General features: G+C 37.8%; 1 protein-coding gene across 3 annotated transcripts in view; it reads left to right on the top strand.

The window, feature by feature from the left end:
• DYNC1I1 (dynein cytoplasmic 1 intermediate chain 1) overlaps nucleotides 1-24,524 on the top strand; it is a 341,842-nt gene that overhangs the window by 88,955 nt on the left and 228,363 nt on the right. For 2 of the 3 annotated variants that reach the window (XM_064487554.1, XM_031454935.2), the window contains exon 5: nucleotides 13,688-13,747. The exons of the other annotated variant lie outside the window; for it this stretch is intronic. In XM_064487554.1, coding sequence (XP_064343624.1) covers nucleotides 13,688-13,747 — 60 coding nt within the window. The remainder of the gene's footprint in view (nucleotides 1-13,687; nucleotides 13,748-24,524) is intronic. 3 annotated transcript variants of the gene reach the window in all.

Genomic DNA, 24,524 nt, shown 5'->3' with positions numbered 1-24,524 from the left:
TTGTTTCCATAGAGGCCTAGGTGATTTTGGTAGAGAAAAATATGAAAATGAGAATAGTCTAGTATTAGCCTGAGCTGTAGGGTCTTTTGCTTTCTGAAACCAACATGTAAGACTGAAATTATCTCACCAATGTCTGTCTGTTGGTGTGTTTCAGACTTGAGTGTTGTTTTTTTTTAGGGGCCTTTTGAAAGCAGTTGACACTCCTTTTAATTTGAGAAAAATGAAAGTAGAGGCTTTTGTGGGCACCAGGCTGGTTTAAGTTAGTAAATCGCCTTTGTGATTTGGGGCAGCACACGCCTTCTCTCATCTTTCACTTTGAACATTTCAAAAGGTCTTTGGCAGGGAGGAAGTAATAATAACACAGTTACGTAAGAGCTAACATTTATACAGGAGCTGGCCCAGAACAATCACATTCCCCAGGGGGTCCACCGGCCTCTCATTAAGTTAATGTATTTGCCTGTTTCTGTACAGCGATGGCGTTGTGTCAGTCATCTTAGTGACAAGGGGTGCAGCGGGCAGGCAGCATGAAATACTACAACTGACTTCATAGCTGATGAGCCCTTTTGAAAACTTTCTAGAGGAAGCTGGCCTACGCTTTTAGCACTCCGGGGACAGCAGCAGTTACTCCTTCGGGGAGGACATCACTTCATTTCTTTCCCCTTCTTATGTGATTTTTTTTAACTTAATCACTTTGGAAGAAGTGCTGTCTGCTCCCACCACACACAAACTCCAGCTAGCTTCAGTTCTTTATAGGAATGTTCTAGCAAGAGTAGGCAACTAGAAGTCAATGAGTAGATCCCTTGCTAAGTGCAGTTTTCATGGGGATGCAGAGAAATTGGCATTGAGCAAATGATGATTTTCAGAAAGACTGAGCATAAAATTGACTTTGAGGAGAAGGCATTAGGAATAGCTTAGTAAATCTTGAGCTTGTTTTGAACTTAGGAATGTTCCACACAAGTCTATGTTTTTGCTTCCATAAAATACACAGGAGAGTTAAATTTCAGAAGAATGTTATATATCTTTTTTTAAAATTCCTCTTGGAATGACTTTTTCTGTAGAAGAAACATCTTTGAAAACAGTTACTGTTAACTTTAACACTTCATAAAACATGAGACTGAGAAAAGAGCTTGGTAATTCCTAAGAATATAACTCTATAGTCATAAATTTGCATATTTTTGTGGAATTTGGACTTTCTGAAAAATGGAAAATCTTTCAGAAGATAACTTAGGAATCAAATGAACACATCTGGTCCTACCTAAAGGTGCACATAAATTCTGTCATTTGTTTGCCAAAACTTCAAACTAAAACTACAGTTTTCTTTACAGATCCAAAATTGGCAAACATTTCTTATATAATCCCTGTAAGCGATTAATTTGAAAATTGGCATACTTAATGTACCCTATTACAAAGGAAAGGTTAAAATAGTGCTTTAAAAAATCAAATATAACAGAAATTTCTTTTATTGATTTTCAAAGAAGTTGGGTAAATTTTCTAGAATGAGTGAATAGAGTAGAAATACTTAATAATTTTTCAATTATACTAGTATGATTTAACTTTTAAATTCAAAGTGTCACAATTTGTTTTCCAGTTTCTGCTTCAGTTGTTATGGCCTGCTTCTCATTTACAATTTACATTTGTGGTGCTTTTCTCTTTCTCTTAATTAGTTCTGGTAGAACCAATTAATCATTGATCATGTAATCATACTGGACGAAGAACAAGCTCTTGGGTTTCAAAAAACCCCAATTATATTAATAAAATTTTTGAAAGACAAGTTTTACATATAAATGTAGATAAAAAATTCTAAACATACTATATGCAGCTAGAATCCAACATAATATTAAAAGAATATGTTATACTTAATTAGGATTGACTCAGAAATTCAAGGATACTTTAGTATAGGAAAATATGTTACCATAATTCAGCATGTAAAAGGGTCAAATACGGAAAAGTATGTACTGAAATGGTACTTGTCAAATTTAAACATCTATTCCCATATTTTAAACTTAGTAAACTATGAATAGAAATGGTTTTCTCAATATGATAAAGAATATTAAATTCAAACCAATAGCCTACATCTTTTATACACAAGAATAAAACATTAGTACTTTATAGCTCTTAAAGTACAATCATTTATGTTTAACTGAATATGTCTCTCTTCCTCAGGGAATGACAGGTTCCTTGAGAGCAGGGAGTAAGTGATATTTGTAGTTATATCCATATTGTAGGTATTTGTTAAATGCTTGTTGAATGAATAAAGTATCATCCTACTTTCTATGAATGAGGACACAGGCACAGAGAGAATAATTTTCTCAGGTTCACGCAGAATGTTAGCTACAGTGCTAGTTTTAACATTATCTCTAACAATAGTTGATAAAAGTGATACATGACCTACTCTATAGATTAACAGTAAAAAAATTAACATCAGTAAAGCACTTGGAAAGAAGTCAGGCACATGTTAGATATGTGTGAGTTTTAGCTGTTACTCTTATTTTTGTTCATACTTTGATTTAGGCCAGCCTTTAATCCCTAGCATCCAGATATTCAACCAGAAATGAATCTGTCTAAGAGATAATCAGTCCGCATTTGTTCTTTTCACATGGATGGCTCACAAGGGGCTTTGCACTAGGGCTTTTCTCATGTTTGGCTGAGGTTCGCTTGGCTTCTCAGTGACAAAGCTGTGTTAGAGGTCGTACTGGCCTGTAGACACTAGGAAAGGGTACTGACATCAGAAAGTATGCTGTACACCGGGGCATAGGCTCCACCCTGTCCCAAACCTGCTTCAGGAAGAAAACTTTTGAAATGATTTCAAAGGTAAAATATGTCTCAGTGTGATAACATATTGTGCAATCTCTTGTTACAATAACACCCATCCCATAACATCCATAACCAAATACTCAGAGGGGAGATTACTAATGTTTGTCTTTTGTGACAGGCAGCATGGGTTGGGTGGATAGTAATACGATTAATTTCTGTCTTCTTTTTGGACCCTCTATGGTCTTAACACCATCACTAAGTTCTACTCTCCAATCAATCAAGGACACTCAAGCTCCCCCCCACACTTTATTTTTAATAATCTTTTATTATTATAGAAACAGTATCAGTTTATTTTATACAGTTAGAAAATACAGACAAGCAAAAATAGAAAAATATATTCCTACCACCAGAGATTAGCACTCTTAATACCCTAGTGTATATTCTTTCACACAATATATATATCATGTATATGATAAATGATACTATACTATACAAACTTGCTTTTTATTCAGTTATCTCTATTTTTTCATTTCAATACATTTTCATCTTATCTAGCATCTACACTATCTTCAAATTTCCCATTGTATTTAAACTTGATGCCTATCTTCCCAGCTATCAGCATCTATTAATCAAAACCCTTATATCCATTGATTTTTTCTAAGAAGCTGAGGCTTCCTCCCAAGGGGACCTTAAATGCAGCACCACAAGAAATGTCTTCCAAGGGGGAGGGTATAGCTCAGTGGTAGAGTGTGTGCTTAGCATCCAGGAGATCCTGGGTTCAATCCCCAGTACCTCCATGAAAAAATAAATAAATAAATAAATGAGTAAATAAACCTAATTACTCCCCCCAACACACACACACACACACACACACACACACACACACACACACACACAAACAAACACAAAAGAAATGTCTTCTGTAACACTTAGCAGGAATACAGACGTACAAAGTGAGTAGATTAGATAGAAGTCTTTCGGGCTTTCAGCCTCATGTGTACTCCAGATGTTTGCTTGCTGTTCTGTTTGAATGTTAGGCCTCCATATAATTAAGTTTTATGTTGACAAAATTCCTTGGTAAAATTCAGATATTTGATAAACTCTGCCTTTTCCTGGTCTATTTACTGCCTAGTGAACTCTGAATTCACGAATAAGGAAATTAGAATAATTTATTCATGGTCAACTTGTGCTGACTGCACCTGGTCACCACCTTTTTTTTTCTCAGTGATTTGAGGAGAGGAAAATGTGCTCAAGGGCCACATGGGCTTAATGCCCAACAGAAAATCCTCAAGACTTTCAACTTTATCCACAATTGGATTCCGTGGGATACTCTGGCACTATATGAACCTCAAAAGATTTTTAACTCTTTTTGGTGAAAACTTCACCATCTTTTAAGGTTCTCTGATGAATCAGAGGCTAAAGGGAAGACATTAAGGAAATTTATTAACATGTTAAAATACTGTATATACAAAATTATTGTAATTATCATTATGTAAAGAGAAGTTGACAGGATGCTTGACTAAAGGGAGACTGAAATCACTGATTCAAGGCTGATTAAAAGTCAATGTCTTTGAAAATTAGAGTGTATACTATAGGTTTTTCACTTTATGTAGCGCAGCGACTGACTAGTTAAAAATTGTTGATACCTTATTGCTCTGTGTCAGGCAGAGCATACTGTATATACCCATATGGTTATAGTAGCACGGTAAGCATCTATTTTTAACAAGGGGTCACTGAGCTTTCTTCTAGAGAGACTGCTTATTTGACAAGATTTGGGGAAAACACATCCTTGCTCTGTAATGGGAAGTCTCACATTTGTCTTTGAATCCAGCTCAGATGGATTTCCTGTACGGCTTAGTGTGGCCTTTATCAAAGCTCTGTATTAAGGCTTTGCTGTTAACCAATAGAGGGAAGATTCTCGCACAGTAAATTAAGAAAGAGGCTTTTTAAAAAGAGCGTGGTATAAATATGTATTGCACTGTTAAAATTTTACTCCTGACATTGGAAAATCTTTATCATTATCATTGCCAGTCCAAAGTACGGAAATCACCGGGGCTGGGAAGTAAAACATTCACTCGTTGTTTAAATGTCATTCTTAATTAATTGACATCATGTTAATGACTGTGACAGATTAAGTGATATGATGGATTTTAAAATGTCCTTATTATTTAGTGTATTGCCTTTAGAAATGGCCCTTAGAAAGATAGAAGTTGGGGATGACATTGACTGGAGATTTTCTGTTCAGCACTATGCTCACATTGGCCCAAACTGTTTCTTTATCTGATTAGTGACTAGTGATTTGTTTGACAGAGAAGACATGTGGAGGAAGGGTCCAGAGGAACTGTGGGACTCAGAGGGACTCAGTATTCTGCCCTTGAGCTGCCTCTCCACCCCAAAGAGAAAAGGAAAATATGAAAAGTTGAGTTCCAATGCAATTACTTCAGGGACTAGCAAAAGTTGCTAAGTTCATTTGGTAGAGAAGGTAGCTGGACTTATTTTTATTCTCAGCACAAACTAGCATTCTGGCCAGCAATTTTTTCCCATTTTTATGGAAAAATAATTGACATCCATTACTGTATAAGTTTAAGATACACAGCATGGTGGTTTGATTTACGTATGTTGTGAAATGTTTACCACAGTAGATTCAGCTAACACTCGTCTTCTAATATAGATACAATAAAAAGAAAATAAGGAAAAAAAGGAAAACATTTTTTCCTTGCAATGAGAACTCAGGATTTACCATCTTAGCAACTTTACTATCTACCACACAGCAGTGTTAGCTTTAGTCATCATGTTGTACATTACATTCCTAGTATTTCTTTATCTTATAACTTGAAGTTTGTATCTTTTGACCACCTTCATCCAATTCGCCCTCTCCCCACCTTATGCCTCTAGTAGTCGTAAGTCTGATCTATGAGTTTGATTTTTTTTTTTTTTTGGATTCCACTTATCATTGAGGTCATATAGTATTTATCTTTTACTGTCTGATTAATTTCACTTACTGTAATGCCTTCAAGGTCCATCCATGTTGTTGCAGACTGTAGGACTTCCTCAATTTTATGGTTGAATAACATTTCATTATATATACATGTAGGTATATATATATATACCTACTCTTGTATGTGTGTATACATACCACAACTTCTTTATCCATTTATGCATTGAGGTCAACATTTTCAAGATAGGCTTTCCTTCTTCAGTGTGAAAGTGAGCCTGAAACTTCTCCTGGGATCGCGTGGTGACATCATGCCATACAAGACTGTGTTCTTTGTAAGTGGCTTGGTAGAGATGAAGGGAGTCAGGCAGACATGCCCTGATTTATTCTCTCATTTTTTCATAAAGAAGGTAAAAACGATTTCTTTGGGAATCAACCTGCCCTTACATGTCACGTCATCTGCAGAAAAGGCAAATAAAGACCTTTCATCTGTTCATTCACTCATCTATTCTTTCAGTGAATAGTTGAGAGTTTATTGTGTGTATAACAACACAAAATAAATACTAGAAACTGCAAGGAATAGTAAGATGAGGGAATTATTCTTACTTCTAAAGATCCTGCTTCCAGTAAATTGACATATTTAATTTGAAACCACCTAAGGAATTGTTTCTATGTAGTTACAGCTCTCGCATATTTGTACTCACAGGAGATGAGCAATAATGCCATAAAGCATTATTCCCAACTCGTCTATAAGTAATCTGTATAGTCTCGTCGGACAAGTACTTTTGATTCTCACTACCCTACCTAAGGTCTTGACACATATTAGACACTTGGTAGCTATTTATTGATTTGTGTGTGTGTGTGTGTGTGTGTGTGTGTGTGTGTGCATGTGTGTACACACATTTAGGCACATGCACAGCTAGCAGAAAACTTAATGGCATGGGTTCAGGATGAGTGGAGAGATGAGGACCCAGGTGAAAGCAAGATAGTTCAAGGTTGCTGAACTCATTGCCAGAAAGTAGACTTTGCTCAAGGGGAGCCACTGGCACTGGTTACAGGACCAAGGTACAAGGAGAAGATTTCCTCACAGAAATAAGGGAGAAATGCAGTTACTGGGCACTGAGCAAAAAGTTAAGATGGGACTAACAGCATGCTTGGCTTGATGCTGAGGCCCCTTTGTAACAGTGGCTTTGTAACAGTGCCCATGACATCCTTCAGACCATCTTCAAACTTGGTCTTAAAGCCCGATGCAGGGCTACTGTTGAGGTCAAGTGGGTTGTAGGTTGGCAAAGAGAACAGTGAAATAAGAGGTGCAGGCATTTCTCTATATTCTTGTCCCATAGAGAGACAAGTTATTTATGAATAACGTTGTTGAGGAGAAATATATTTAGAGAGCAAGGCATTTGAGCTGGGCCTTAAATAGTACATATGGTTTGCACAGATAAAGATGGGAGAAAGGGCATTCCAGATAACGGGAGAGGCAAGAACAGAGGGAAATGGGCGGGGTGGGGATGGGGGCGTAGGTAGGAGGAGTATTGGGCGTAGAATGCACGTTAAGAAGGCAGCTTAGAAAGAGATCAGAGTCTGGGAGACAAATACGGCCTTTGAGATAGATGAGATCCCTGGCTCCCATGTCTGGTGGCTATATACTGAATTTACTTGGCAGCAGATTAAAAACACAGATACCTAGGGCTCAGGTCTGAGGTGAGATCTGGGCCACTACATTTTTATAATGCTTTCAAGGTTTGAGGACTAGTTTGGGGGAACCACTGGTCTGATAGACAAGACAGGAGGTCTGAAAGAGGACTGTGGGAGTGGAGAAGGAAAGGAAAGACAGGTGAGATAAAGAAGGGTCAAATGGCTTTGGCATACAGATGTATATATCCAAAAAGCATGTGAAAAGGTGGAGACTTTGGGGTGATTTTTTGCAGAAGATATATGGACATCTCTGAGATCACCTACAGTTAGGGTGCATAGGTGAGGGGAGAAGAAATAACCCTGGTTGGGGAATGTCTGTCTTTATAGAGATGGAAATAAGGACCCTTCCAAAATTATAGTGAGATAGGAGGAAAAGAAACAAGACTTTTAGGGTCAGGAAGACTAAAAGAAAGAGCATGCTATGAAGGTGCCAATAGTCACCAGAATTATAGAGACTGAGGATGAAACAAGAATCAGCCATGGGGTTTGATGATTTGGAGGTCATTCTCACCATCATCATCATCATCATCACCATCATTTTTGTTACTGCTTTGTGCTATTTTATTTCCATAGGCTGAGTTCCTGGAAGTGAAATGAGTCCTGGAGTAATTCTGTGTTTACGACTCTTGCTCCATATTGGCATATTGCTTTTCAAAAGAACTGTACCGATTTAAAATGCCACCAGCCGTGTGTGAGAGTGTCTCAGCCACACTGAATACTGGCATAACAAATGACACTTCTTAACTATTGCCTTCCCAGTATTTATCAAACATCTCTTTCTTATAACCAAAACCAAAACAGCAACAAAAAAAAAGGGTAAGAGTAAAGACAGTCTTTAAGAAAGAGTATTAAGGCTCTCCCCTCTGAAGGCTTAAGAAAAAGATGGGAAGAAGAATGGAGACCACCGACTAGCTGCTGAACGGGAAGAAATTCACCACTCATGAGAGAGCACGGTTTACACAGTATGGACCTCGTGTCTTTTACACCTAAGTTATGCTTCCAACACAGGGCCAGGAATTGTTTTGTTTGAATTTTCACTTCTCTGTATCTAATAAATGGAAACTGAGCAAATAAAATTGGGCCAATGAAGGGAGACTTTTATAAGAAGCTGGATACTGATGAATTGGTAGAAGGTTTAAAACATAAATTTCTGTTAGTCTTTTAATATGTCACTGCTAGTTTGAAGAATTTTGGTGTCTTGTCCATTCTTTTTTTTTTTTTTTTTTCAAAAAGAAATACTGAAAAACAAAGTGTTGCCCAAATTTTAAACTAACTGTTCCATGGTAGACCTTTTTAGATGAGGGACCAGAGGCTACATTGTTTAGCATGTTTAGGGTCAAGTAAGTGGAAGATTTCTCATGGTGAGGGAAGCTTCTGTACCTAGTATTTTGAAACAGAGTTGGGAAATGTGACATTAAAAGGCATGTCCAGAACTGTCAATCCAACCATGGGACCATAATGCCATGATAGTACCCCTTAGGTCCAGATCAGGAAAAGAATCATTGGGTTATTTAGGATCTGTGCCAATAGCAGGTTCCCTATGAAAGAGATCCTCCCTTGGGCCCTCAGAAAGTTAACCTAAGAAATCAACCTAAAATTGATCAGAGCAGACAAATGCAACACTTAAAAATATGCAAATGAAGAAAACCAGGATGGCTTTCAGACAGGAATACTGGACAAAAATCTAATTGACACAATAAAAGAAAGGTTACATCAGTCAGAAAGGGTTACGTTGGTCATCCTAAGAATCAGGGAAAATGGAGGCTCTGGCAGCCATGAGGTGGATGTAGGGGTGTGTGTTTAGTCTTGCCAAAAGATGTGGATGTGGTGGGCACAGGATAGGAAGGAGCTGTAGCAGGTTAGCATTCAGCTTCATTGTTCTGATTCCAAGGACAGTGCTGGTCTCCTGGCTTCCCAGGAAGCTGGCCTTCAAGGATAGAAGACTTTGTCAGGCGTGTATAATTGCTCTGCCTGGTAATTATTGTTTTCATGATAAATTGGTAAATTGGCATCTAAAATGTAATGTATTAGATCTAGTAGTCTTACTAGACCTAGCAGACTAACTCAGCTACCGAAAATAAACAAGGCACTGATGAAAATGAGTTGTTATGTCCAAATCCTATTCCATCTTTCGAAAACCAGGTTGAATGGAATCTCTGATCTTTTCAGAGGGAGGATTATCTTCCTGCTCTGGCTTCCAAAGGATAATGAAAATACAGTCTAGTGCCTGGCTAGCTGGCACAAAATAAACACTCATCGAAAGGAAAACTGTAACTCTCACTAGGATTAATCTTTCTTATGGCGAACATTGATTGAAACTTTAAACTGTACCAGGCCCACAGCAATTGATGAGAACTACTTTTCCCCATGTATATTATCAGTATGCATATCATTAGGTATAAATATTCATAGGTCTCATTCCTTTACTAAAATTTTAAGATTCTTAAGTGCAAGTCCATGTCCCACAGCACAACTGTGGTGCTTATGTGGCATGTTTCACTTTCTACCTTGTTCTCCTAAACCATATGTTTTTATCTCCCCATAAGAATTGTAGTTTCCATGTAGAATCTTTTAATCCTCTAGCACAGTAGTTTATATTAGGCTCTTAGTAGGTATTGATTGAGTAAATTAATATTCTTATAGAAATATTTTCTCCCTGCATGCATTGATTGGTTCACTTCAGAAATGACTGATAGTAGAAATAGTTACTATAGTAAACAGAGTGATTTCTTTATGAAAATATTTTGTGGTAATATATTGTGTTCACATATATTCACTTACAATTTCACTACTTCTTTAATTTAAAAAATGAACTACCTGGTCAAACTTCCCAAGAAGCTGTGGGGAAACCATCATTTTATTTTCAGTGATACTGTAACATGATGATAAATAAGATGGTTAAAAAGTAAGAACTGTGTCAGTATTTAGAGAAGTATTCCAACTGGAGAAGAGAAAGCTGAAAGACATTTTAATAGTCATCCAGTATTTTAATCTATCAGGCAGAAAAGAACCTTAAAGGGCCTCCAGGCCCACACCCTCATTTTGCTAAGGACGGAAGACTTTCCTGGTGACACACAGTGGAGCCGCACCTAGAGCACAAACCAACACCCCTAAAATGGGGCGAGCCTCTCTCCAAGGTGCTGCTATCTCCGGGGAAGTTTTTCTGCAAGTTTGCACAGAAGGAAATCAGCAGATGTTTAATACACATTACTAGGCTACTCTCAGAAACATGAACAGCCCCTGCTTATTCATTGTATTGGCTTTAAGTTCCTTTTCAAAGAAAAAGTGTGTTCTGTGCAAGTCTGACCACTCCACCGATAATGGTGGGGAAAAATGCAAGTAAAACTAGCACACTTGATAGCATCCTTGGCCTGACTCTTGCCACTCTGCTCGTTACTGACAGTAACTATGATTTCTTTTACTGAACAGCATATGTGTGGCTGGGGTGGAGGGCAGGACAGTTGTGGGTGAGATCCATAGCCCACTTCTGTTGTTCTGGCGGAGTACGTGCAAGCTCTGGACTGCTAGTCTGTGGCCTTCTTCAGCGACTGACTCTGAAAGAATTGTCATTTTTACTTCTTTAAGGGCACAGTGAGTTTAGATGAGCTGTCAGATAAATAACAGAACAGCTGTGACAACCTGGGAGCTGCCGCATTCTTTACCTGCCTGGGAGAAGTGGGAAAGGCGAATAAAGGTTGTCCCATTGGAAACCTGAGGGCAGAGGAACTGATCCCACCCCTTACAAGGGAACACTTCTCACAGTCAGCCGGGGCCAGAGTCTGCTCCTCTGTCTGTGGCCAAAGAAATATCCTTAAGGATAGAAGCTTTGATCCTCCGCAGAGATACGTGAATAGCAAGGATGAATCATTGTAATGGATTTGTTTACTTCCAGGGTTTGAAAGGAGGTGATGGAATCAGTGTCCTGAACCAGGAAGAGCTGCTTTCCTTGGTCAGGGCAGTAGTTCTCACCCCCGGCTGCACATGAGAACACCTGGAGAATTTTTAAAAATCCGGATGCGTGGGTCCCACCCTACACATTCTGATTTAATTAGTTTGAAAGTGGCCTGAGTCTTAAGCCAGGCTGGAGTTAATCACGGGTTTAGATACTGATGTGTTTGAACATCAGCGATCCTTTCTGCCTGCTGGCTGATGGAGGCAACGTCTAGTCCAGTCACTGTCTAAAGGTGATTCCAGGGTCAGCTGTTAGTATTACCTGGGAACTGGTTAAAAGTATAACTTCTCAGGCCCCACCCCAGAACTACTGAATCCACATTTCTGGGGTTGAGGATAAGTATCTGTATTTTAATAATACCTCCGGGTTATTCTGAACCATGTCTAGTTTGAAAACCACCGATCTAAGTCCAGACCTTGCTATGTGAAGTGTGGTCCCCAGACCAGCAACGTCTGCATTCCCTGGAGCTGATTAGAAATGCAGACTCTCAGGCTACCCCAGACCTTCTAAATCAGAATCTGCATTGTAACAATACCCCTGGAGAGTCTGTGCATTAAAGTTTGAGAAGCACTGGTCTAAGAAACAGGGGCCAATTCGTGTTCTCACTGTACTTTGTCATCTTTCAGAGCATTTAGGTATGAGGACAAGAGCTCAACCAGAGCTAGTAAGGGAAGCTGTGAAACTGCATTCTGATCCCTCTGCAGGAGGAACCTAGGTGGTATCTGTTACATCAGGAGGGCACCGACTCAGAGAAACATTGGGAGTAGATGCAGTAGACATGGTAGAAGTAAAAGCAGCTGCTGTTTATCAAATAGCTACTTTGTGCTTTACAGGTATAATTACATGTAATCCCTATAGAAAACTAGAGAGACACCATCCATCCATCCATTTTTTCAACTAATGCTGTATTATGAAACCTGTATGCCAGGTATGGGTCTAGGCATATCGCTGTAATCTCGGGATAGAATTGCCCCTGCCGTTATGAGGCTTAAGTCCAGAGTCAAACAGCTGTCATAAGTAGAGTGATGTGTAATGAAGTCTTAGGTGAAGGTAAGCACTATGAATAAAGTGAAGCAGGATGAGAGAACGGGATGAAGAGTGACGTGAATGTGCTGCTTGTGTTAAGGGGGTGAAAGAAGGAGAGCCTCTCTGAGCAGGTAACATTGGAGCCAAGACATAAACGAAGCAAAGTCATGAGCCGCACAGCTCTTTTCTTTATGGACAAGGAAACAAGCAGGGCTTCTCAAGCTTCAGCGCGCCCACAGATCACATTACCTGGGACCTTATTAAACTGTAGTGTGGAGTCAGCGAGCCTGGGTGAGATGTGAGTCTTGGCATTTCCAATAAGCTCCCAAGGGATGCAGATGCTCGTGGTCTGTGGGCCACACTCAGAGTGAGCAAAAGGATGTCACACAGTTGGTAAGTCACAGAGGCAGGATTTGAATACCAGATGCCTGACCCCAAAGTCGCTGCTGTCCATCGGCTGCATGTCATATGGATAGCTTCATGCCTGATTCACCTGTAACTACTTAGTGTGCAGGGAATTGAAAGGGCCTGCCAAAGAAAGGTCCTTGTGTGCACTCTGTTTATAGAAGTGCTACTTATCCGTTTTTATTCTGATGGAGAAATAAGAAAGGAAATTGATAATTCTTGGTAACCTTGGTAACTAATGATACTCTTGTGAGTATTTAGAAGATATAAGCCATCCCTGGCATCTTTAGAGACAAATGATATTATTGTTAATGACCATCTTCACTGTAATATATAAAATAAAAAAAAAAACACGAAAATACCCATGAGCCTTGAAATCCAGTGTGTTATGCTTACAGTAACTGACCAGGGGAAGCCAGTTATTCACCAGGCCTGCGGCCATGCTCCATGTGGCCTGACCACCCTAGATGCTCCTGCTTTGGTCCATTGAACCCTTGCATTTGTTTCTCATCACTGCATGGGAGATGCTTGTTGCTCCCAGCTGCGGCTGGGCTCTGGGGTCTCCATGAAGCAGTTTACATGCTCAAATCAACCAGGCTTCAATACAAAACAGAAACTAAAAGGGTAGGTGTGTGGGCGGATGAGTATTTAGCTCTGGGCTTCCTTCCATGAAAACAACCAAAGCTTCGAGTATCAAACAGATGTTCAAAGGGAAGGACAGCTCCTCACTTCCTCTTGTATCTGTATTCTTGGGGTCTTCCTGGCACCTGGGGTTTTGGGGGTGACGAAGTGGGGAGATGTTCTGTGTATGTATTGTATATGCCATTGCCTTGATGAATGACATGGTTTGGTTTGGTTTGTTTCCCTCCCCTTTTGTTAATTCTCTGTGTTCTTTTTCCTTTGTGCTGCACAATTAGGACCCTGCAGTGGGACACAGACCCCTCAGTGCTCCAGCTGCAGTCAGACTCAGAACTTGGGTATATGTCTGCTCTTTTGTTACTCCTTTTATCATTTCTTTGCTACGGTTGTGTTGAAATGCTGGAGCTGTTGCTGCTCTTGTTCCCGCCCCTGCCCGCCTTCGTTGAATTTCCAGTTTGATAAGTTTTTTTTCCTTCTGTTAGTTTTCCTTATAAAGTTATGCTTTGAAGAAAGTCTCTCTTTGTGGCAAACACCACAAAAAGATGGCTTTTGATCTCCCCTTCTTAATTCTTCTTGTTACAAAACAGCACTCCCCCAGAACAAAAATTACGAAAACATCTCCACACTTCTGTTTCAAGGTGGGGCACCCGAGTTCTGTGATGGCAAATATGTTTCACTTGATTCTAACCATCCTTTCCTTGACTAATGAGTTGCCTTCAGTTAATTTTTGTCTAAAATCAGTATTCAAATGCCATGTCTTATTTGTCTCCTTTCCTTTTCACTTTTTCGGGGACTCACAATCAGTCTGTAATTTGAATCAAGTTTGAATATAAAAAGATTCCTGTTAAAGAAAAAGCAGATTTGTTGAATTCCTCAATATTATGAATCTCAAATGTTTGATGATGGCTTAGGTCTCCTATATCCTAAAGATCTTTTTTTTTTCAGGTTGAAGTGTATGTTAAAAGATAGCTTCAGAGTTGAAAATTCACCCACGAAGAATAAAACACACAGGAGTTTCCTAGAAACAATGTATTTCCCGTGTAGGATTGGAGTTAGCTATATTCACACCTGAGATACTTCCTGTGCTGTGCTTGTCCTAGTTGTGCTGAAACTCAGAAGAGCAGATGTGTGTGTCTCTTTTCTACTTGCTTCAGTGAATTCAAATCAGCCATAACGGGAATATTTACACCACAAAAATTGGCAAATGCTACAAACCAAGGCTTGCTTGCTTTCCCTAAGCCAGTTATTAAACATTTACTAACACGCCACTGGGTACCTGGATGTGTGAATGACAAAATTTTTTTACAGTATTTTTTGAGACTACTATTATTTTTCTTTCTAAATATAACCCAATAAATCTCAAAGCGGTTATTTATTCACTTATCATTTATTTTGAATTCTTGAGATTCCTGGGCACATGTCTGTGGGCCCTGTCAATTTCAGTGCCTACTGTAGGTGAACAAGATTGAAGGGCTGTCTTTATCTAATGCCATCTTCTCCTGTCCCTTTACGTACGCAAAAGTTCTCTGCAGACTCTCAACACTGCTAAACCAAGGACATATCCTAACACTTCAGGTACCTGATACACTGTTTTTTTTAACATTACTAAATTCTTGGCTGTTTAGTTATATAGTTCATTGTATGTTATATTTCAATTTTTACTATTTAAATAACCAAGAAATATTACTTAAACCAAGCAGAAAAACAATGAATACATAGTATGTTACTATTTGGTGGCATTTCAGAGTGCAGTTCTTCAATATTTCATTGCGTCAAAAAAAAAAAAAAAGGAGGCTAGAACTGGCAGAGACTTTACCTTGTGCACTTAAATTTTAGACAGATTTTTAGACAGATTGTGGCATTGCTAAATTACACTTGCTGATCTGGAACAGTTAGGAATTTTCCCATTTATATCTGTTTTCCAGGCGAAAACTCAGTTGACTTTGCAGATTAAAACTTGTGACTTATTCTAGGGAGATGATGTATCTGTGGCTTCCACCTTGCCTGCCATATTTTATTCAGAGTGGACCCCTTGAGTCAGGGAAAGATGAGAAATGCAATTTTTTTGCTCACTGAGTGGTTTGTCTTAGAGTTTGGAAGGAATGTTCAGAGAATATTAGAGGAGGTTGTTTCAGTCATGTTACATTTTCAAATATTGATTTAATGTAAAATTCTCTTTTTTGATAGTCCTTATATACAGGCAGCCTTCCTCTCATACATGATTTTATGAAGTATCCCTCAGGCAGCAAGATTTTTCCAGAGACAGTTTTATTTCCTCTTCTTGATCCCTGGCGTGGGGTTGACCATAGCCCATAGCTTGCTCTGTAGCCTGATTTAACAGCTTTATTGACGTGTAATTAATATTCAAAAGCCACACACATTTAAAGCATTCAAATTGATATGTTTCAGTATGTATACATATCTGTGAAATCATCACCACAATCAAGATAATAAGCACGTTCATCATCCCCAAAAGCTTTCTCATGCCCCTTTGTCATCCCCATTCCTGCTTCTCCCCCCTCGCCAAAGCACTGATCTGCCTTCTGTCACTATGCATTAGTTTACACATCCCAGAATGTCATATAAATGAAATCATGCAGCAGGTAGTCTTTTGACTGACTTCTTGCACTCAAAGCAATTATGCTGAGATGCATTCATGTGGATGAGTATCAGTAGTCTGCTCCCTGCTGTTGCTAAGAAGCTCATTGTGTGGTTGTACCACAGTTATTTTATCCTGTCACTTTTAGATGTACATGTGGGTTGTTTCCAGTTTTGCCCATTACAAATAAAAATGCTATGAAGATTCACGTACAAGTCTTTTTAGGCAATATGCATTCATTTCTTTTGGCTAAATATCACCAAGTAGAAAGGCTGAATCCTGTAGTGAGTGTACATTTAACTTAAACTGTCAAACTGTTTTCTAAATGTTTTTACCATGTTATACATTCTCACAGGCAGTGTATGAGAGCCTCAGTTCCTCTCCATTCTCAACAATACTTGGTTTGCACCTTTTAAAAATTTATTTTTAACCATTATTAAAGAAGTCTAATGGTATCTCACTGTGGTTTTAGTTTGCATTTCCCATAATGGTGTTGAATATCTCTTTATGGGCTCATTTGCTTTTGGAATATCTTCTCTGATGAAATGTCTGCTTTGATTTCTTGAACTTACCGTGTATGAATTGGTTTTTTTTGTGTAATGGAGTTTTGAGAGTTCTTTATGTATTTGGGGTATAATCTTTTGAGACATGATTTGTAAATATTTTCTCTCAGTTTGTCACTTGCCTTTTTCATTCTCTTAATAGTGTTTTTAAGAATGCAAACCTTTTTTAATTTTGACAAATTCCAGTTTTCAAATTTGTCCTTTTATGGATCATGCTTTTAGTGACATTTCAGTTTTTAATAATTCCTTAAACATTTGGTAGAATGTAATTCCCTGTGAAACCCTTTGGGTTTGGAATTTTATTTGGGGGATTAAAAATACAAATTTAAGAACTAGAACAGTAATGGAACTATTGAGGTTATCTATATTTCTCTGAGTAGTGTGCTTTGGCAGTTTGTATCTTTGAAGTAATATGCCCATTTCAGCTCCACTGGCAAATTTATTGACCTGAAATTGTGTGTGTGTGTGTGTGTGTGTGTGTATATATATATATATATATATATATATATATATATATATATATATATATATTCCTTCATCATCTTTTAACTATCTCCTTCCTGATATTGGCAAATTTTGCCTTGTGGACATAGGACACATACTAAGACAGATTATACTATGAACCGTAAGGTAAATCTCAGTGAGTTTAAAATGATACAAATGATACAAAATATGTTTTCTAACCACAACAGAATTAAATTAGAAATCAGTAACAGAAAGATCTCTGAAAAATCCCCAAATTCTGTAGAAACTAAATAAACACACTTCCAAATAACTCATCAGTTAAAGATTGAATAAAAAGGGAAATTACAAAGTATTTTTAACCAAATCAAAACAAGAAAAAATATATCAAAATTTGCAAAATGCTACAAAGTAATACTTAAGGGGAATTTCATAGCACTAAAACACTATATTAGAAATAGTGCTACACACTTATATTAGTCTTAAGTCAGTGACCTCTGCTTCTACTTTAAGAAACTAAATAAAGCAAAGCATATGAACACAAATTAAGCAGATGAAAAGAAATAATTAATATCAGGGTAGAAATCAGTGAAATAGAAGAATAGGGAAAATCAGTGAAACCAAATGCTGGATCTTTGAGAAGATCAATAAAACTGATAAATATCTAGCCATACTTATCAGAAAAAAAATTGCATTTCTCTAATGGTCAGCGATGTTAAGCTTTTTTCATATGTTTATTAGCCATCTGTATGTCTACTTTGGAAATTACTTGTTCAGCTCTTCTGCCCATTTTCTAATCAGATTGTTTCTTTTTTGATATTGAATTGTGTGAGTTGTTTATACATTTTGGATATTAACTCCTTATCAGTCATATAATTTGAAAATATTTTCTCCCATTCAGTAGATTGTGTTTTTGTTTTGTTGATGTTTTCCTTTGCTGTGCAAAAACCTGTGCTGTCCCATTTGTTCATTTTTGCTTTTAATTATTTTTCCGTAGGAGACAGATCCAAAAAAGTATTGCAGCTATTTATGTCAAAGAGTGTTCTGCCTCTGTTCTCTTTTAGGAGTTTTATGGTTTCTGATCTTACATTTAGATCTTTAATACACTTCAAGTTTATTTTTGCGTATAGTGAGGGAATGTTTTAATCTCATTCTTTTAAATGCAGCTGTTCAGTTTTCTCAGCACCAATTATTGAAGAGATTGTCTTTGCCCCATTGTATATTCTTGACTACTTGGATGTATATTAATTGAACATAGGTGTGTGGGCTTATTTCTGAGCTCTCTACTATATCCCACTGGTCTATGTATCTGTTTTGTGCCAATACCATGCTGTTTTGATTACTGTAGCTTTATAGTATAGTCTGAAGCCATGTGGTGTTACACCTCCAATTGTGTTCTTTTTTCACAAGATTACTGTGGCAAATCAAGGTCTTTCGTGGTTTCATATAAATTTAAGGATTATTTGTTCTAGTTCTGTGAAAAATGTCATGGGTATTTTAATAGGAATTGTTTTCAATCTGAAGACTGTTTTGGGTAGTATGGCCATTTTAACAATATTAATTCTTCTAATCCAATAATGTAGTGTATCTTTCCATTTCTTTGTATCGTTTTCAAATTCCTTCATCAATGTTTTATAATTTTCAGAGTATAGGTCTTTCTCATGCTAGATATTTGGGCACCATCCCAAACTACTGTAGCAAAACAGGGAGATCACTCTGTCAAGAATAGAAGTTAAACCAACTGTATAAAGGCACCAGAAAAACATATATCCTTCAAGATGGTGGTAGGTGTTTGAGAAAATCTATCCAGGCAGTTCTAGAGGTCTCTTTATGTTTTAAAGTTATTTTCATTTGCCTAACAGAACAGTCATAAGCTCATTGGTCCTTGCTGAAGTAGCCTTCTTTTGGCTTATTCTCCATGTTTTGTCAAATATTCTTATGCATTATGTTTAGATCTCTGGTCTGAATTAATTTGTAAGGTTTCCCATGTAACAATGCCTGGAATTTTCTTGAGAATGATGTAGGGTGTATTCTTGAGCTAACTGATGATCTCTGCCTTTTCAATAACACCTTATTACACTTTCTACAGAAATTGAAATATGGAACAGCAGCGTGTATGGGGGGGTGTATCAAAAGGTAATGGTAAAATTCACTTCAGAGTCTTTAAATATAGAATGAATTCTGACCCATGGAAAACTTCAATAAATTGGTTTTAATTGATCCAATCAAAACTTTGTCACAAAAGAGGGAGAAAGTGCTTTGTTTTATCTCTTATAATATTTATTTATGAAGTCCCCAAACATTTCTTGAGAAGCTATTATCTTCCAGTCTTTGTACTCTGTCCTCAAAAACCTTGAGTGAGCAATATTGGGGGTATTTTCTGTTCCACAGTCACAACTAGATTTTCGTAAAACAATATTCCTTTTTTTTTATTCCATTTCAGAAAAATTAATATGGCCAGTTGAGAAAGATGTGTACTTATACTATGGTACTCAGTGACTTGAAGATTTCTGTCATTTTATAGGCTTATGTTACAACTTCTATAGAAGGTTTTTCATAAGTATCTAGTCAATAGAAGACCATTTCTATAAATTTTTATATCATCGTGATTTATATGTAATATTGTAGAAAACACACTTCTGTATCTCCTGATCTTATAAGTCAGAACTTTCAATTGCTTTTGTAGTGGACACTTGACAGCAGAATTCCCACCAGCTCTATTATAATCATGACAATTTTGATTCTTTCCTCTCTCATCCCAGAAATTTGCAAGATTTACTTGTGTGATGAAATTTAAGGGAAACTCTTTGACCATCCTTGTTGACTGAGCCAGACTTGACATTTGCTTCTGTTTGGGAAAAATGCTTTGGCTGCCAAACTAATCTCTGCACAGTCAGAAGCAAATTTCATGGAAACGAAGTAAATATTTCCCCAGATGATTTTTTAAATATGAATATAGAAGATGGAAGAGGGTCCTCATCAAGGTCAGCCATCAAGCTGCTTCTCAGTCCTTGGAGAAGAGCACCCACTCTGAACATAGATGATAAATTGAGTGTGTGTGTGTGTGTGGGGGGTGCAACGCTAGGCCCCCTTCCTCCATGTGGTGGCGCATCCTCACCTTTCTTCCATGTGGTGTCCCGTGCCCAGTCCTATGAACCAGTTCTGCAGATGTCACACTTTCACACCTAATTGTACTAACATAGAGTGTTTAGAAAACAAGTTGACCTTTTGTCATTTTTAAAAACTTCTGTACCTCATGAGTGTCTATGTCCTTAGCTCCCTACAGTGTTTTCTCATGTGACTTTAGGTGGGTGGCTTCCAGAACCGTATTTTCTGTTTTCTCTTCTTTTCATAACTTTGGTCTTAAACTTCATATAGTTAGAAAACCCTTCATCACAAACTCACCCACAGAGTTATTCATTTTTACCCCAAAGCAGATCGTTCTCTGATTCCCCTGTGTCTTCTAGTTACGCCACTCACTTTTCTTCCCATAAGGCATGAAGCCTTGAAATAATCTCCAATTTATTCCTGTTCTTTCACCCTCTGTACCAAGTAAACTGCCTTAATTCTCTTCCAGAGTCACCAAACTTCAGCATTTCCTCTTTATTCCCAGTGTATCACCACTGAGCGCTTTCTTATCACCCTGAACCAAGTCTCCACATTTGCTAGACTGTCAGTTACAGTAATCATTTCTCTGGCTTCCCCCTTTGAATTAAATTCTCTGTTTAGTTACTGAACCCGCCTACCCTTTGTTTGTAGATCCTTTCTCAGTTCCCTCTTTCCTCCACACTCAACTCCTAAGTTCCCATACGTAGCCTCTGGTCGCTTATTTGTCAAATGAGGGAGATAGACTTGGTTCTTTGTATAGTTGCTATACTAATATATTTTATTTTATTCTATGTATGTTTCTATTGAAGTAAAGTCAGTTTAAAATGTTGTGTCCATTTCTGGTGTGCAGCATAATGTTTCAGTCATGCAGATGCATACATATATTCCTTTTCATATTCTTTTTCATTATAGGTTACTACAAGATGTTAAATATTGTAGTATTCAACTGTGCTATACAGTAGAAACTTGTTGTTTATCTATTTTATATATAGTGGTGTGTATCTGCAAATCTTGAACACCCAATTTATCCTTTTCCCCCCAGTAACCATAAGTTTGTTTTTTATGTCTGTGAGTCTGTTTCTGTTTTGTAAGTAAGTTCATTTGTGTATTTTTTCTTTTAGATTCCACATAAGAGTGATACCATATGGTATTTTTCTTTCTGTCTCTGGCTTACTTCATTTAGAATGACGATCATCTGGCCCACCCACGTTGCTGCAAATAACAGTATTTTATTCTTTTCATGGTTGAGTAGTATTCCATTGTGTGTACGTGTGTGTGTGTGTGTAAATGTCATTGGACATTTAGGTTGTTTCCATGTAATAGTGCTGCTATGAACATTGGGATGCATGTATCTTATATACTAATTTATTTTAAATAACTCTTTGAAGCTGTCAGGTTTTTAGTAACTTTCAATAATTCCTCATTGTCTACAGCATAAAGTCCAAGTTTTATAGCCTGTGATTTAAATCATCTGGTCTTAAAAAAAAATCATCTGGTCTTAGGGTATCTCTCTAAATTTATCTTCCACTGCCCGTCAACATAAAACTTCTATTCTGAAAACCTGGTCTCTCAGGTGTAAAATGTGAATTTAGTCTTTTGTTGACTGTGTATATAGGGCCTCCTCGCTGAAATACACTCTTCAGACCTTTCCACTTGACTGAGTCCTGCCCATCCTTCAAGATTTATATCAGGCCTTCACTTCTCAGTGAAACTTGCTTTATTTATCCAAACACATAGTAATGTTCATATTATAAACTCCTGTCACACTTACTACGTGAATTAACTCATGTTGACTCTTATTCTTTGCTACCTTTCATTCTTAGTTGCTTTTTGTCGTATATGTTCACTCTCCTCATCCTCTCTGTAAGGATCTGGCACAGTTCCATGCTTCAAAAATTGTTTGTGGTTGCTGATAATGATATTGGCTGAAGTAATTCCCGTGTCAAGGACATTGTAGATCCCCACATGACATTTTTGGACAGGGAGGAAAGTGGCACCATTATCACCCTTGCCATCTTAGGGGGCTCTTCTTTAAGAACCTCAAGGAATTTTATAAGCAGCCTAGAGAGAAAGTCACTGGCAGCACCATTAATGTGTGTTGAGGGTGAAATAGTCACATATAAGTAAGCAGCAGTAAAACCCAGCAGGATTGAGTCTGGGCCTGATGTAAGACATTCTTTTATTCCTTGGCCCTGACCTACTTTGGCATCTGGCCAAATAACTCTTTGTCTCTGAGAATACCTGCTCCTGATTTTGTCTGCTTGGCTTCCAGTTTTCTTTCCTGCCCCAGAGACTGCCTGTTAGTGCAATGACCCCTTTTTGCTTCCTGGCTTCTGAGTGCCACACATCGGCTTCTGACCCAGGCCCCTGACTTTGCCATGCAGTCTTCCCACACTCTTGTCCTGCCACCAGGTTTAACCAGTATACCCTCAAGGTTATAATTCCCAGTCATCGAAAACTCTGAGACTGCTATTCAAAGACCATTATTGAGAGTCTTTTTTGATTCACAATTTGAAAAATTTGAAGTGTTTCTTAGATGCTTGGTATATTTTTACTGTGGCTTTTCTGTGTCTTCATATAGGCTCTTGTACTGTGACATTATAAAAAATAAATTCTATTAATGCCAGTCTCAGTCTACCTCCCAGTGTTGGTGATGGATCAGAAAATAACTCATTCACTCTGATATATGTGTATCTTTGAGGATTAGCTGATGGCATCTGTGAAATTCCAACAGCAGCCATCCAGTTTAGTTAACACTTTAGCTGTCCGGAGCCAGATCTGATATTATTGGGTTCCCTTATGAGCCCAATAGAGATAGTACCACGATATTAATGCAGTTTCCTTCACTTATCTTAAATATGAAATGCAGGAACATCAAGTTTACTGTATATAATTCACTCTGATCTGAAATTAGAGCCTCAGAAAATGAGTTGTATTGTGCCTAACTGACTCAGGAAGAATTTGATGATCCTTACGCCAGTGGTGGGTGGCCTGCTCGGGTGCTCTGAAAGCTTTTATGACCCCGGAGAAGTGCTCAGGTGATGAGGTCCCTCTATCCTCCCACAGTCGGCTTTGGCTACTTGTTGGGGTCCGTGGACATCAACAGGGAGCAATATTCATGATATAGTCTCTGCTCCCTTGCTCAATCTTGCCGCTGAACATTAAGAAAAATGAAGCATGGGCCAACTGGATATCCATATGCAAAAGAATGAAATTGGACCCCTACTTCACACACATGCAAAATTAATTCAAAATAGAGCAGAGATCTAAATGTAAGAGCTAAAACTATAAAACTTTTAGGAAAAAACATAGGTGCAAATCTTCGTGACCTTGGATTGGGCAGTGGTTTTTTAGATATGACACCAAAAGCACAAGCAGTTAGTTAAAAAAATGGATGAATTGGACTTCATTAAAATTTAAACCTTTTGTATTTCAAACGGCACCATCAAGAAAGTGAAAAGGCAACCCACAGAATGGGATAGTATATTTGCAAATCATATATCTGATAAGGGTCTAATATTCAGAATGTATTTAAAAATCTCTTACAACTCAGCAATAGAAGGACAAATAACCCAACTTAAAAATGGGCAAAGAATTTGAATAGGCATTTCTTGAAAGAAGACATACACACGAAAAGATGCTCAACATCATTAGCCGTCAGAGAAATTAAAATCAAAATCACAGTGCGACATTACTTCACACTCACTCAGATGGCTGTAATAAAAAAGATATTAATAATAAGGGTTGACAAGGCTGTAGAGAAATTGTCATCCTTGTACACTGCTAATGAGAATGTAAAGTGATGCAGCCACTTTGGAAAACAGTTTGGCAGTTCCTCAAAAAGTTAAACATAGAATTACCATGTAACCCAGCAATTCCACTCGTAGATATACACCAGCTCAAGGAAAATTCAGTTTAATTCCAAGAGAATTGAAACCATATGCCTACACAAAAACTTGTACACAAGTGTTTGTAGCAGCATTATTCATTATTCAAAAAGAAAACAACTCAAATGTCCACCAACTCATGAGTGGATTGAAAGCAATGTGGTATATCCACACAGTGGAATATTATTTATCAATAAAAAGGAATGACATTTTGATACATGCTATAACAAGATGAACCTTAGAACATTAAACTGAGTGAAAGAAATGAGACACAAAAGGCCTCATATTGTATTCTTCCACTGACAAGAAAGTAGACAGAAAGTAGATGAGTGGTTTCCAGGGGCTGGAGGAGAGGAGACCAGAGAGTGGCTCCCAATGAATACAAGATTTTTTTTGGAGGTGACGAAAAGGTTGTGTATTATATAGTGGTAAGGTTATACAGCTTCGTGAATATATTAAAATAAAACACTCAATTCTGTACATTAAAGGGGAGATT

Source organism: Camelus dromedarius, chromosome 7 (genome assembly GCF_036321535.1).
Source record: "Camelus dromedarius isolate mCamDro1 chromosome 7, mCamDro1.pat, whole genome shotgun sequence".
In the NCBI taxonomy this organism is placed as follows: Eukaryota; Metazoa; Chordata; class Mammalia; order Artiodactyla; family Camelidae; genus Camelus; species Camelus dromedarius.
The sequence above is the reverse complement of the archived record's forward strand: the minus strand, read 5'-3'. Positions and strand labels throughout refer to the sequence as shown.